Source organism: Clupea harengus, chromosome 18 (assembly GCF_900700415.2).
Source record: "Clupea harengus chromosome 18, Ch_v2.0.2, whole genome shotgun sequence".
NCBI lineage: Eukaryota > Metazoa > Chordata > Actinopteri > Clupeiformes > Clupeidae > Clupea > Clupea harengus.
Window position 1 is genome coordinate 4,474,681 of NC_045169.1, and position 15,211 is coordinate 4,489,891.

The window sequence follows — 15,211 nt, forward strand, 5'->3', positions numbered from 1 at the left end:
TTCAGCTCTTTCAGTGTGCCCAAGGAGCTGCACAGCAACCAAGCAAAGGCTGGCGTGTTCAGCCAGGTTTTGCTGGCGGCTCTGCACCAAAAAGACTCAGAATACCCAATGCGTCCTCAGGGTGATGGGCTGGTTGAATGACTTTATTGCAGTCTGGCGACCCAGCTAGCAATCCTGACCAGTTGCCAGCAGCGAGGCTGGGGCTCACCAGAAGCAAGCTTATGACACCCGGTGCTGCGAGGAAGACTTATCCATGGGAGAACAGGTTTGGGTGTATTGTCCCAAGAGAAAAAAAGGCAGTGTCACCAAAGCTGGCAAGTCAGTAGGTCGAGACAGCTAAACTGTCTGATGTTGTATACAGAGTCCATCTGGTAGGACGGAGGAGGATAATGGTTCTCCACCGCGACCGGCCGGCTCTGCATTGACCCCTGGCTTGCGCAGAGAGAGAGAAGGGTTCAGTGTTGTGCTTGTTATGTGATGTACTCCCTAGCATAGAATGTTTATGTCTGTAAATTCGGTTTAAGTGTTCTAATTTCGAGTGTTTGGTGTTTCCTCAATTATGTTTATGTCTAGGTGTATTTATAGTTAACAATGTGGAGTCACTGTAATTTGTAAATACCTAAGTGTGATTACCCTTGTGTTTTAGCGTCTTTGTCCACCCCAAATAAGTATATTGTGTCTGCGTAAAGAAAAAACCTGCTCCATTTGCCATTCTACATTCAAATTCTGTATGCGTGTGCCTCTGCGTTATTAAACAGTAGACTAAGTAAACCGAAAACATACCTGACTCTGCAAGGCCACTGCACTCATTTTGCACGTGTTGTCATTTTGTTTGTGCTTGTGTGGGCGGAGTGGATAGCTCACGAGTTTCAATCATGTTAACTTGACAGTAATGCTCATGCCCGAGGAACTTCTCCATTAGAACCACACTTCCCTCAGATGGGCCATTTTAAATGACTGTGTAAAAAATGTATGTGTAAGGGTTCAGCAAACCTGTCCCTGCCGAAAATTTGACCCGTTTTAATGATTTGATGGGTTTTATCTTAACACCTTGTCATAACCACTGTAACTTATACAAGAATGTTGGTTGGTCCCCTCTAGCAGACAGGAGGGAAAAACACTGTCTTTTATTTGTTTATAAAGCCTTGGTGGGAAAACTGCCTAATTATCTCATGTCACTTTTAAAATTAAAATCCATCTGTCATAACACACGGTCACAGAGCCTCATCTCCCTTGAAATCCCCCTTACAAAAACTAATATAGGTAAAATAGCTTTTAAGTTCTTTGCTTCCCATAAATGGAACACTGTTCAAGTGGAGTTGAAACTAACCAAGTATTTGTATTTACCAATTTAAGAGCCTTTTAGATGCTAAGGATGTGCCTCAATGCTGTTGTTTTAAATGATTCTCTGATTTAATTTTTTTAACTCTATGTTATTTTTTTTATATACTTAATTTCTGAGTCGTTTAATGTGTTTTGTTTATTTATTTTGTCTGTTTTGTTTTGTTATGGTTTGTTTATTTATTGTTCTTCTGTATTATGTAGCCTCAATCAGGGCATTGCTGCAAAAGAGCCCTGTGATGATGATGATAACAATACAAAATATAATTGTTCATGTAAAAGAAGGCGATATGGTGTTGTGCTTATGCCTACATGCTAATGTCAAAGCTTGACATGAAATGTGCTACTGACTCGTCCACAGACAGTAAAATCGTCCACCCTACGTTGTTTTTTCTACCGCTCTGCACACTAGTACAGGTGATGATGACACAAAATTTTGCTCTCACCTTTGCTCCGTGTAGTTTGTCCTTCTTTGCTTCTTGTTTGAACCTTTACGTGGCAGTAACGCAGCGCCTTGTCATCCTCCAGTCACAAACGGCCATCTACATCAAGTAACTCCTCCTCCGCAAGTCGGTGGCTTGCGAGGACTGTCTTCCTAGAATACTGTGTGCTAGCTATCCTCTTTACTTCAATTTGTAGTCAAAGAGAAATTGCCATCATGTTCACGCTTTCTGAAGTCATTGTTTTAGTGGCAATGTTGTCCACCACAGCATCCGGATACTTCGTTAGCATAGACGCTCATGCCGAAGAGTGCTTTTTCGAACGGGTCAACTCCGGCACCAAGATGGGCCTAATGTTTGAGGTTGCAGAGGGAGGCTTCCTGGACATCGATGTGGAGGTAAGCTAACTAGCTAGCTGGCTAGCCCACAAGGATAACCAACGTCGTTTGCGCTAGCTAAGTTGCGACATGTCAGGCCAAGCTAGCTAACGTGTCGTTATAGAAGATGTAACTTGAGCTATTCAGACAAGATATACAACGCTGTGGTGAAACAGGAAATTGTACACTCTATCAGTATGATCATCTTCTGTATGACATAAAGTAATTTATCGGGATAGCACGCATTGCTACACTAGCCATAACTAGCTAACTTATTCAAAGCCTGTCAACTTGAACGGTAGCTTAAGTTGCTAGCTAGGTACCTAACATTCATGTTGCCTATATGTCCGGAATCCACTTCTTGCCTAACGATAACTTGGACGGTTTTGGTTTATTCATCTTTTATATAACCTACACGAATGCCCGAGAACTGTTTGGCCCGACCTGGAGTGAAAATGAGGGACGGTTGTAGAGAGTAATGTTGCCTAGCGAGCTAGCAACATAAATCGGCTAGTTTAGCAGAGTACCATCACCGCTCTATAAGCATTTTGGTCTGAGCGCTAGCCAGGTAACTTAACAGCTGTTGACGTTACTGATGCCAAGACCCCTGAAACCTAACATGGGAATGTAAAACAAAGAGTGGTTTGTAATGCAAGGTATCAGAGGTAAACCGTATTATCCTGATTATCCTCATAGCAGTCATCCATTATACTTAACAGTAAGTATTTGCAGCAGCTGTACATGTTAAGTATGGAACTGGGGAAACGACTGTTACGTGTCTGAGACAAGCCGTCCCTGTCACTTTACATATTTGTTTTACATTAAATCTTAGTGTCATGTTTTGTTTTTGGAAACTTCTATCGCGTTTCCGCTATTTGCAGTTCGTCCAACAAGCATGTATACCATTTAAATTCAATGTATGTATCTAATGTGCCCCACCACTTCCATAGATTACTGGCCCGGATGGGAAGCAGATATATAAGGGAGACCGAGAGTCCAGTGGGAAGTATTCTGTTGCTGCCCATATGGACGGCACATACAAGTTCTGCTTCAGTAACAAGATGTCAACTATGACTCCCAAAATAGTCATGTTCACCATCGATATCGGAGAGGCACCGAAAGGTGACATCATGGAGACGGAAGGTAAGCTTAGCCCCGTGTGTCTCTTTGTATGTGTTACCTTTTATGCGTTCCAGCTCTTTTAAGCTCTTTTTCTTTTGTATTTGTACACATGTTGAGTCATTCTTTTAAGTATACTGGGACCACCCTTGTACTTATTCAAAAACATATTTTTGAAAGTGACAAAAACCCCAGCATGGGTGTTGTCCATCACCACAGTAGCACAGGCTTTAGATGAAGGAGTTAGTGTTGTTATCCCTTCCAGACTCTTCTTTCTACCCTGAGGGAATGCATATGTTCTTTATGTGTCACGTTGTGATTGTACAGTACTTGTACAATGCCAAAAACTAAAATGGCCTAGAAATGTGTATTTTAAAAAAAGCAGAAATGTTAGGTCCTTGCTAGAAACAGGAAAAGGGCACAGAATAACTCTCAAATGGTAGCAGAAGAAATCTTACAGCCAAGCTACATAACAGCTGTATAGGGAGGAGGGTGATATAGCTTTTGCATCTGAGCCTAGTTCATTTGAAACTAATGGAAGGGTTAGGATTGTCTGTTTTTCTGTCAGTGTTTATTCATGCTAAATGTAGAGATTGTGCTAAGCATCACCTTGCAAATACGGTCCTTGCTGCTCTTTTTCCTTGCTTCCTCACCTGTTTGTCATCCCTCTTACTCTGTTCATTCCTCCTCTCTTTCTTCCCTTAATTCTTCCTTCCCTCCTTCAGTTGGTGGTGACACCTGGGATGGTAGGTTAACCCAACTGCATGGATTTGCAAATCACTGAGGGACTTACTGTGTGAATGTAGACTAGTGCAATGTTGTTGAAGTCGGCATTTTGTTAGGCAAGACCAATAAGTGAAATGTGTGTGTTCACAACTAATTGCAGCCAATGGTGGCAGTCCTTTAGATGCTATTGAAATGATGACCCATTTGCGAAGTATCTGCGAGATGGTGTTCAACTGATAATCCATTGACAACCTTTTTAGTGTTGCTGACCTATAAACTGGGGGAATAATTCTTGTCTCTGTATTAAAATAATATTTTTTTATGAAGCGTTGACATTTTATTGTTATGATGCAAAGGTTTACACAAAAAAAAAAGATTGGTTGAACACCACTGCCGTTTTCACGAATAGGTCAGTACGTCTTTTACTAAAAGTAGGCTTATCTGCAACACATGACCCGAGAGGACTGTGTGTATGTTTGTCAGGCACTGAAGTCAGACTAACGTGAACAGATTGGAGTGTTTATTTTTTTTTTAAATGCTTGTCATTCAGCTGTGCTTTTGCGTCTCTCTTTTAAATGGAACGTGACATTTGATTGGCAGAAAAGTGTGGCTCAACAAAGGTTAGCAAGGAAAGGTGTGAAGCCGCAACGATTTTTGTGCCTGCTGTACGTGCTCAGCCTAACCCTGCACCGGCTGTCACTCTGAGATTGAGGAATAAGACTGATGAAAGAGGAAACTCGACACCACAAGCAGTTTAACGTGTGCTAGTAATGTGTGAATGGCACCCACATGCTCACTGACAGGCTGTGTTCTACATGTGCTCTCCTCCCAGTCCATCAAAACAAACTGGAGGAGATGATCAACGAGCTGGCTGTGGCCATGACTGCTGTCAAGCATGAGCAGGAATACATGGAGGTCCGCGAGAGGATACACAGAGCCAGTAAGACCACCCCCCCTCCCACACACACACAAACTTTAGCCACTGCTGTGAGTATGGCTAGTGGGAGTTCTTATTATAGAATTCACTTTCAGTGTGCTGTATAATTTGTAATCAGATGACCTAACATTGGTATGGTCATTAAGTATTAAGCACATTAATAATTGTGACTGACTGTGTCCAGTTTTATCTTCATAATTATGTATTTGTGACATCTTGCATTTGACGGAACTTCTTGCATACCAAATGACTGTTGATTATGTCTTCTTCATGTTAGACTTTCTTTTTTTTTTTGCATTTCATGTGAGTGAATGAAGCAAGTTGTTTTATTTGCCAGTGTATTCCTGGAACTCATGTCCTTGTGTTTTGTCCTCTTCCAGTCAACGACAACACAAACAGCCGAGTGGTGCTATGGTCTTTCTTCGAGGCGCTGGTCTTGGTTGCCATGACGTTGGGACAGATTTACTACCTGAAGAGATTTTTCGAAGTGCGGAGAGTCGTGTAAAAGTTTGGTTTTACATGTAAGATTTTTTTACTCCAAAAGTGTCCCCCCCATCAACTGGTACCATTTGCAGAAAAAAAATGAAAATGGTCCATAGCCATGCCGCAAGATTGGAAATTGTCCGGACCCCAGGAAAAGGTGTCTTTCCCCACCTTCCGCTCTCTCTCCGTCTGAAATAAAAAATGTTTTTCTTTTTGTTGCCCATGTTACTTTTTAGTAGTCACCCCGTTAGCACTGTTAAGAAGAAAAAAAACTGTCCTCCAACCCTTGTTTTGAAGACTAACTTTCAGCTGTGATGGAGTGATATTTTTTCATGTTGTCACTATTTTATTAGTCAAGAATGTCATGAATGTGAGGGATACTGTATCTTTTGCTACAACTGCGGGCGGGCGGGTGGGTTGGGGAGGGTAGGGTCTGCAGATATTATGTGGACTTGGAACGTGCACTGTGGGAAATGGCATCATTTTAAAGACATTCAATTTTAATTGTTTAGTTAAGGAAGAGCAATATGTAGGGTGTGGGCGGGGGTGGGTTATTAGTGTAAATCCTGCTTTTTCTTTATGTGTTCGCTCTTTTTCACAATGCCATTTGTGCCATCAGGCATGACTCTCTGTCGGTTTCAACAGGCTTGCGAAAAGGTGACTTTGCCATCACTGGTCAACGGGGGTTCGCAAACGTCAGGATGAGTTCCGGTTGGTTTCTCCAAACTCCATGTGCAACGCTTTGATATGTCCTTAGAATCCAGCCATTCAAACCCCAACTTGACCTCTCGAGTTTAAATTCAAAGGAAACGATGGCAACTTTGAGTTAAAAAGCTCGGCTCACAAAGGCACATCCCGCATACACTTTGAATCATTTGTGGTCTGTGAAGCTGGGAACTTGGCTTTTCTTTAGCTTGGTTTTTTTTTTTTGCTTTTTTTTTTTTTTTTTACTGGGGTGAGAAGTACAATAGTGTGGACACACTGGGATGTAGATGACTAACTGCTTGAGCCTCAGTATGGAACCATGAAAAGGCAAATTTATCCAACTGTAATTTTGTACAAATTTTAAGTTTATTTCAATATATGTGTGGGGGAAGCTATGTTTTCTCTGTTTGTGTTGGGGAAAAGAGAGTTGTTTTGGTTGAACGGGAAGGAACAAATCCTTGGAATTGATGCTCATCTAAAGTTGTCAAGGTGTGAAGTTCAAACATGACCTGGCTTTAATTGGGGAAACACGTGTCTTGTTTCTTTTTTTTCCAAAAGAACTATGATCATTGGAGTTCATACAAATACCCATTTATCTCTCAACAAATGATAATTAAAGACGTGGAGGTTAATTAAAGTCTACAAATGAAAACAAGTAACCACATCTTTAATGTATTACATTAAACATAGTTCTCAGATGAGACCTAATGCCCATGATTAAAGTTGATGCGGATGGAACTCCTGTGTATAGACTGTATAGATATTTGCAAACCTATTTAACAGTCTAATATGTATGTAAACAAAATAGTTTTAACGAGGTAACGTGCTTGAAAAGGAAAAAAATGTGAGAAACGATACAATGATTCACAATGATTGGCAACAGAGAAATTACACAAGAGTCTCCTGATATTCTGGTTTTAATTTTACAGAAGAATCAGTGGAACAACCCAGGCTAAAGCACCTCATCACTAGAGAAGGCTTATCACACAGCTGTCATTAAGAGCACAATGGTCATTCCCATCTCCCTGGGATTATGTAGGATGGGAGGGACACTCACAAGTAAATCTTAATGAGTTCATCGCTGATTGCAGAAGGGGTGAGAACCCCCAGGTCGGTGAAAAGCAGGGTGATGAGGGAAGGAGGGGTGTAGTCAATCATAGGGTGCTCCTTATCCAGGTCTTCCGCTGTTTTAAGGGTGTGCGCTTTGTACTGAGAAAAGGAAATAGACACTTAAGTTTAAAAGGATGCAGTTGCTGCTAGTGCATAGGACAATATTTAGATAAGAATAGTCAGTTTTAGGACCTCTATATCAACACCGCTGGGTTTCTGTAACAACTGAACCAAGAACAACCTACCTTAAATCGATCAGGAACATCTTGCTGGTTGAGAGGATAGAGCCTGACAAACTTGAAGCTCTCTGCCACCACATAGAACGGCTTATTATGGGCTTTAGAGCACACTGCCATCTGATAGGTGCCAATCTGTGACAGGAACATCAGAATTATTATGGGCTTTAGATCACACTGCCAACTGATAGGTGCCAATCTGTGACAGGAACATCACAATTATTATGGGCTTTAGAGCACACTGCCATCTGATAGGTGCCAATCTGCGACAGGAACATCACAATTATTATGACAGCACCTTAATGTAAGATTGTGTCATTACAATGTGTGTGTTGTGTGTGTCTTACTCACCTTATTAATAATGCCTCCACTCTCCACAACTCCTTCAGCTCCAACTATCACTAAGTCTACCTTTTCCACAACGTACCTGAGAAAGACAATGAAGATATTAGTGAAATATAAATACATAGCATCTTGAGCATTAACTGAGTACACTGACAGACCAGCAGTGAGTCAGATGTGAACTGTAATGTGGAAGAGGAAATCTGGTTTCTCAGATGAAGTGGTGAACATCTGGACTTCAATCCTCTCACCCCACTGCAGCATCGAGGATAACTGTGACTGGAATATTTAGCTTCCGTAGTTTCTCTGCCATCTGATTTCTGTGGAAATGAGTAATACAAGTTTCTATTAGGTGTGTTATCTCAAATTATAAAAGCATCTGATCCGTGGTGGCGTGATCTTAACCACTATTTTAAATAATGCATAGGAAATCAAAATGCTACCTGAAGATTTATGTTATGCCATGCTGACAAGGGGAAATTATCTGATACACTGCCCCAACAGTAGCCGTATAGGAATAAGGTTCACCAACAATCATGTCTCAAACATTTTTGATTACACTTACAACCCTCCTGTATGATGCGAAATTAATGCTGGTGTGAACACAAATGTCTTGACAGGCTTTTTCTAAACAGAGTTGTGTGGATACGTACCCTGAGGAGTCTGGTTGGGACTCTGTGACATAGACACTGAAGCGTTTCTTATCCGCTGCCACATTCTCCAGCACTTTCAGAACCACACGGGAGGATGAGTGGGTCAGGATTTTCTACGGCATCACCACAGCAGGACAGTATTAGCTCAGGAACAGATCCAACACTTACATCAAGATACTACTATACTGCCTCCCTGAGGTGAGACTCACCAGGGACTTCATGATTTAGTTAAATCACTATTTGAGATTATGCTTTAGCCTTTGGCTTGCTTAAAAACATCACATCAAAGGTGTGAACTTGTCAGTGCTGTATAATGGACTCTGAAAGCTACTGATTTGTCACAATAGTAGCCTTTCCATATTAATATCATAATGTTTGCTGATCCCCAACATCTCACCCCTTACGCCGGTCATAACAAAACAGTTGTGGAGGGAAAGGTGATTATACTCACAGCTCCATCTTTGATGAAATTGTGACAAAGTTTGGCCACCTTGTTTCTGGAGAGTGAAATCTTCTTCAAGAACAGTTCCCCTCTTTCAACCATCACCTTCTTGCACTGAGAGAGGTCCTGAACCATTGGAGAATGAACACCTCATCAATTTTCATCTGTGGTTTATCTACTTCTTAATACCAATTCTGGAACTCAGGACAATGTGGGCCAAACTGTGTGTTTGGGGGGGGGGGGGCACACGTGTGTGCTTGTATGTGGGTGAACTGGTGCTAACCGGATGTTCCAGTGATGTCAGGGTGATGAAGCGAAGGAAGAGCTCTCCTCCTGAAGACACGGCCACCGAGGAGTCAGCCTCCTGCAGGCAGCCAATGGCCCGTGTCATGTTCTCTCTCAGGCCATAGATCGTCTCACCTGTGGAAGTCGACAGACTCTCAGCAGTTACCTTACTACCAAATAGAATCACTGCAGATTTCAGAATGACAGAAACAGGGGGGCATTTTAAGCAGGCATTTTGTGCCTGTTTTGTGCTAGTGACTGCGTAAGAGTATGAGAAGTGGTGGTGACGAGGTACAGGTATCATCCAAGTCACATGGATTATCACTAACTTTGGTCTCTTTTCAGGAACGCCAGGAGAGAGCGTATTGCAGCCACTGCTGAGGCCACATCTGGATCTTGACTCATTTGAGTTCTGAAGTATTCAACCAACTCTGGTGACACAAAAAGTGAACAATTTGAATTTGTCAGACCTGTCAGAAGTAGCAATAATTCTTGGACGATAAACCCAGCAACTATCCTCAACAACAGACATTGGAATTGTGACATAAATGTTTATTTTATCATTTATGTGTTTAAATGATATTGCCCATTTTCAAACTGGCCTCATTTACAGACCATGTGAACACCAGCAGATGCTGTATGTATGAGGTAAGAATTTTGCGACAACTTAGCACAATGACACGTTCATACAGTTCAGCTTACCTCCTTCATCCATTTTGCACACCAACTCAGACACCCGAAAAACTGAAAAATAAAGTCGTATGTGGGATGTGCGACCTATAGACAGCCTCTGACACTAAATATTTAGCTAGCTGTCTGCTGTTAGCTTGCCTGCCATTACACTAGCTATAACGCTTGCTAAATTGCTGTAGTTTCTGACGCAATAGGGACCCCAGGTCAGACTCCTCGTAAACACTTTTCACTGAAATTCAAATACCAATTTTCTGGAAAGGTTATCAGTCAACGAGAACACACTAGATTGCTAAACAATTCTTACAATTCTGTTATCTACCAGCTGTGCTGTGTTCGGCATGTTCTGTGACTTTTTCGACTCATGAAGATGACGTCAGACTGACAACACCTAGTCGCCGCCATCGGTTAAAGCTGCAAACTGCTGTGATGGCTTCAGGTTTGTAGCTGTGGAACTTCATAACTAACTTCTGATTGATACTGGTTTCCTGGAAACCAAGGTTTCATCACGTAAAGAAATGCATACACTCCTTGACAGTGCAACAATTGTCGAGAAGCGGCATAACATCAATGCTGATTTAGTTCATCCTTGATACATAGTTAGCCAATTGGCTAGCCTTGGCCAGCTATTTGTTCTCTTGTAACTGAACTTTTATTCAATCAGTAATGTGTTTTGTTTACCCCTGTTTGTAGAAGAAGAAGTTAGTCTTCTGGTCATCGTATTGGACGTTAATCCAATATGGTGGGGACAGCAAGCGCAACGGGAACCAGAGGTTAGTTAACAAGCCATGCTGCACAGAACTAGCAAAGTTGCTATCTTGGTTTTCATCACAATCTGTGGAATGGCATAGATGCATTTAAATGCGGTCATTTGAAGGAAGATAGAGATACTGTTCAGTTTGGAACAGTAGGTGTAATTGGCGAGTTATTTTAAGCTACCAAATCTAGTCTCAGGCTTGGTGTGAATTGATACACAGATGTTCGGCTCACAATTGTAGAAAGGTCTTTCATTCTTGTATTCACTGTTCTCTGCCATCAATATCTGTAGCAAAGGCACTAATGATGTTATCTATTCTCTGTTCATTAGTTCACCCTGTCAAAATGCCTGGATGCTGTGATGGTCATGGCTAACTCCCACTTGATCATGACCAGGACCAACAAACTGGCCATCATTGCAAGCACCTGTCAGGAGAGGTAAGTCTTGTGAAGTATCTTTCTAAAAAAGATGAACCAGAACAATCACCTTTTTTAGGAAGAGTAACTACTTGATACAGTGATGGTGCATTTATCATGTGAACTGAATCTGAGGGATATGCTATCAATGAACTAGTGTTCTCACTCATTCTCTTACAAACTCTCTCTCTCTCTCTCTCTCTGTCTCTCTCCCTGCCTCCCTCATGCACTCCTTTTATCTCTCAGTCATTTCCTGTTTCCCAGTAAGAACTGGGATGACGCAACAGCAACCAGTGGCGATGGCAAATACGAGCTCCTATCAGTCGCGAATGACCTCGTCGCTGAGGAGATAAAGGGCCTCATGGCACGAAGTGAGTGTTGTAGTATTACTCAGTGGCTGTAGTAGGGACACACCATTGGGCAGACTTAGTCCAAAAGCATGATGCATCATTGAGAACCAATGTCAAATGGCATGTCCTTAATTCAGGTGCTATGAACAAACAATAATAACAACACACACACACACACACACACACACACACACACAGCACATTAAACTGTACACTGATGTTTGTCCAGTGCCTGAAAGTGTCCCTTGTAAATAAACAATGTAAATAAAATAAAATAACAACATCTTTTCTTCTTCTTTGAAAAGCGGAGGTGAAGGGTAACCAGACAGACACGCTGTTGGCTGGAGGACTTGCCAAGGCCCTGTGCTGTATCCTTTCATGACATATAGATCCTTTAAAACACGCACAAGGAAGTCAGCTTGCCTGCCATATTGTGTAATTTACATTTGTTTCATTTGTATTTTTACGATCAGAATAAAATATTTTGTGAAGAATGAACACATCTCTCCTTAACACTAGCATTCAGACATACACCGTATCTCTAAACAACTGGATGGTAACATTTTGCTAAAAGATACTGCGGGCATTACATTGTGTTTCAAAATCTAAATGTGAGGTGTGATGGTCTTTAGCATTGTGGCTAATTTTATTATTTATATTCCTTAGCTGGCCAGGACATGAAGTCAAGAATACTTGTAAGCCCCAACAGCAGTCACCAGAATGAATTACTAATGGTGCAAAACAGAATGGGAGGAATTATAACAGCTGTTTTCATTTTATGTTTATCAGGTGATCAAAGCAGCGGAAGACTGTGCTCTGCAGTACATGAATTTCATGAATGTAATCTTCGCGGCTCAGAAACAGGTGAGCGGTCACTCTTTTCCTCTCCATAGTTTGTCTTCCGTCATTGTGTTTTCATTCATCCCATTCTTCTTTTCTTCCTGTTTTTCAGAGTGTCCTTATAGATGCTTGTGTGCTAGACTCCGAATCAGGTCTCCTACAACAGGTGTGTCTCAACGCATCTTGTGTATCAAAACATTTTACAGCCTGGTGACATTCTCTTTTAAATATATAAAAACGTTATTTTGTAAAAAAAAATAAAAAAAAACATTCTGATTTTGAGTACATTTTACGAGGTTTTGTTGGATCTTTCCTTTCAGTGAGCACCACCACCTTGCTTCATAGTACTGCCTCTCTTAATTGCGGCCTACACGCCTTTGTTTAGTAGATCTTGATGTACAAAACTTCAACCCCCTTTTTTTGTTTCTTTCAGGCTTGTGACATAACTGGGGGGTTGTATCTCAAAGTACCACAGAAGGTCGCCCTCACACAGTATTTACTGGTGAGCATCTGCAATGAGATGTTAGCATACGTTACCATAGAACCAGTACATGACTGTAGAAGTTGTCACATGATCTGTCATATGGACAGTTTGCAATGATTACTTGCAAGCTGTGCTATGGCCTTAAACACACTCCAGCTCAGGCCAGTCAAAGTGAGGCAACAGACTCAATGTTTGAGCAAATACAGCTGGCCCATCACACACACACACTCACTCACTCACTCACTCACTAAATGCAGAGACTATAGCCGCATTGGCAAAAATCATAGTGATGTTGGAGGTTTTATGTTGTGTTCCTCTTCTATCAATGCTGTCGTTTCTATGTAGTATTGGTCTTGTACACATTTCACAGCCTATCACAGCCTACAGAAATGGTATTTTTAATGGTATGCCTGAAGCCTAAGTGTGTGGTCCACATGAGGGCTGCTGGTTGAGCCTGCATGTTGTCTCTGTGTTGCCAGTGGGTGTTCCTGCCCGACTCTGAACAGCGCTCCCAGCTGGTCCTGCCCCCTCCGGTCCACGTGGACTACAGGGCTGCCTGCTTCTGCCACCGCAACCTCATCGAGATCGGCTACGTCTGCTCCGTCTGCCTGTCCAGTAAGTTCTCAGTGTAACATGACATTTACTAGAGCATGTGTGAGGGAGAGTCAACCAGAAAAATGCTATCCAGGTATCTACTCCATCTACTCACAAGTAGCTTTTAGATATTGATTCGTTTTCTCCAGTAGAAAGGGAATGGTACTTCAAGGGGAGATAAGAGCCTGTTTTTTTTTAACGTCTTTTAGTGCATCGATCATTTATTCAAATCTTTCTGGTCCTTTTAGTATTCTGCAACTTCAGCCCGATCTGCACAACATGCGAGTAAGTACACAATGACATATCATTATATAATATTATACGTATATAATACACAATGACATGCTCCCCCATCACTGTCGCACTTGTTCCAGTGACATTCATGTCATTCATTTTTGTCTCTGTGTCCAAATCCTAGAACTGCCTTTAAGATCCAGCTGCCCCATATGGTGAAGGCCAAGAAGAAGAAGGTTAGGCCCGTGACGTGACGTGACTCCATGCGGCCACCTTTCTGGTGTTCCCACCAAAGGACCTTTTCTTGTAATTCCAATGCCCCAACACCCGATGGCTCTCAGTGTAGGAGGCCAATATTCCTGAAACGGTTTAAAGGTGTTGTCATGGACTATTTAAAATGACTCAGCCAGCTAAGAGGGGTTGGATAATGTTTTCTATTTTTACTGTACTACCCACTCCTTAGTTAAACTGAACTGAAAGTATGCCTGTACACACTCACTCACACACACACACAAACACACAAACACACACAGCAAATAGGCCATTTGGTCATATTTTTAAGTCTGTCTACATGCTTGAGCAATGGGGAAGTAATAACTGCCACGTGTCAAGAGGAAACCTTCACTGGATTCTTTTTCCTGTTGTTGTTGTTGTTGTCAAGATACTTGACGACCTCGTTTTACGAGCACGCCTCCCCCTGGCAGATCAGATTGCGGCCCGAGAGCTGATCTACTTTCTCCGCTTGCCAGTATGCTGTAAACGATCGGTCCAGACGGGGCATTTATTACGACACATGTCGGTCGTAATCTGTAAGCTCTGTTGGGGGAAATGATTTGTTTGTTCATGTCTGGTCATTTGTATTTTAGTTGTCATTGATCATTCTCATTTTGTACAAAAAAATAAATAAAATAAAGAATTCTGAAAGTGAAGGCTACACTGATGAGAAAGACATTTAATCTCATCAGTCACAAAGACCAAGCCTGGGAACGTATAAATCAAGTCATGTCATCAAGTCTTTTTTTTTTTTTCTTGCCTCGTTAACCGACACAGGCACACAAAGCCAAGATATGAGTTGACTCCATGCACTTTACATATCTTATCAGATAGGAGAAAACTACTAATGACAATTTCAGGAAAATATTAATGACAACTTCCTGGCTACTCCTGAAAAGTGATATTGTGGCGTTGTAAAGGAAGTTCTCTTCAGGGCCGGCTGAAGGAGAAGATGCTTGTTGCCAGGAAGCGGGATGCTGAGTGGTTGTGCTAGCAACTTGAGTCAGTTGCCGACAGGCTGCGGGCCTTCTGGGAAGGCATGTGAATGCTGAATGAGTGTGGCTACAGGAAGCTCTCCCATACCCCTGCCAAGCTCCTTCCAGGCAGGGTGACAATGCACAAGAGACCTTTCACCAGAATACCAGCCTCGGCTTTGTGTCCTGGTGTTACGGGCTGAAGGAGTGTTTTGATGACACCGATGATGTCATTGGCAGCTTTTAGATGCACAGCCCCACCAGCCAGAGTGAGGCTGAGGAATACAATGATTAAATAGCCTACTCTGTCATTAGAAAGGTCAACGTTACAACCAGAAACCTTTTCAGAAGGCTGTTTTGTAGATCTATGGAATATTTAAGGAGAAGTTTCTGCAACACCCAT

At 41.9% G+C, this 15,211-nt stretch overlaps 3 protein-coding genes across 5 annotated transcripts; 2 read left to right on the top strand and 1 right to left on the bottom strand.

Annotated features, from left to right (window-relative positions):
- Positions 1-1,860: 1,860 nt before the first annotated feature.
- Positions 1,861-6,656, top strand: LOC105904311 (transmembrane emp24 domain-containing protein 2). Of its 3 annotated transcripts, XM_042710407.1 has the most exons (6): positions 1,861-2,179; positions 3,109-3,301; positions 4,003-4,023; positions 4,836-4,943; positions 5,321-5,461; positions 6,043-6,656. In XM_042710407.1, exons 1-5 carry the CDS (start codon positions 2,000-2,002, stop codon positions 5,443-5,445), a joined length of 627 nt encoding a protein of 208 aa, XP_042566341.1. In that variant the 5' UTR covers positions 1,861-1,999; the 3' UTR covers positions 5,446-5,461; positions 6,043-6,656. The 3 variants fall into 3 exon arrangements, with proteins under 3 accessions (XP_042566341.1, XP_012687638.2, XP_012687639.2); XM_012832184.3 differs by having other exon boundaries at positions 1,862-2,179; positions 5,321-6,656; XM_012832185.3 differs by lacking the exon at positions 4,003-4,023 and having other exon boundaries at positions 1,865-2,179; positions 5,321-6,656.
- Positions 6,657-7,027: 371 nt separating this feature from the next.
- eif2b1 (eukaryotic translation initiation factor 2B, subunit 1 alpha) lies at positions 7,028-10,251 on the bottom strand. Its single transcript, XM_031584872.2, has 10 exons — positions 10,194-10,251; positions 9,899-9,940; positions 9,526-9,627; positions 9,195-9,331; positions 8,921-9,037; positions 8,470-8,582; positions 8,068-8,136; positions 7,826-7,901; positions 7,484-7,609; positions 7,028-7,337 (listed from the first exon to the last, which is right to left on the bottom strand). The coding sequence occupies exons 2-10, from the start codon at positions 9,909-9,911 to the stop codon at positions 7,182-7,184; spliced, it is 909 nt and encodes a 302-aa protein (XP_031440732.1). The 5' UTR covers positions 9,912-9,940; positions 10,194-10,251; the 3' UTR covers positions 7,028-7,181.
- Positions 10,216-14,470, top strand: gtf2h3 (general transcription factor IIH, polypeptide 3). The gene is made up of 13 exons (XM_031584873.2): positions 10,216-10,325; positions 10,580-10,659; positions 10,974-11,080; positions 11,306-11,430; positions 11,715-11,777; positions 11,936-11,965; positions 12,076-12,104; positions 12,199-12,273; positions 12,362-12,415; positions 12,683-12,751; positions 13,213-13,348; positions 13,576-13,612; positions 13,746-14,470. The coding sequence occupies exons 1-13, from the start codon at positions 10,316-10,318 to the stop codon at positions 13,813-13,815; spliced, it is 885 nt and encodes a 294-aa protein (XP_031440733.1). The 5' UTR covers positions 10,216-10,315; the 3' UTR covers positions 13,816-14,470.
- The last annotated feature ends 741 nt before the right edge of the window (positions 14,471-15,211 follow it).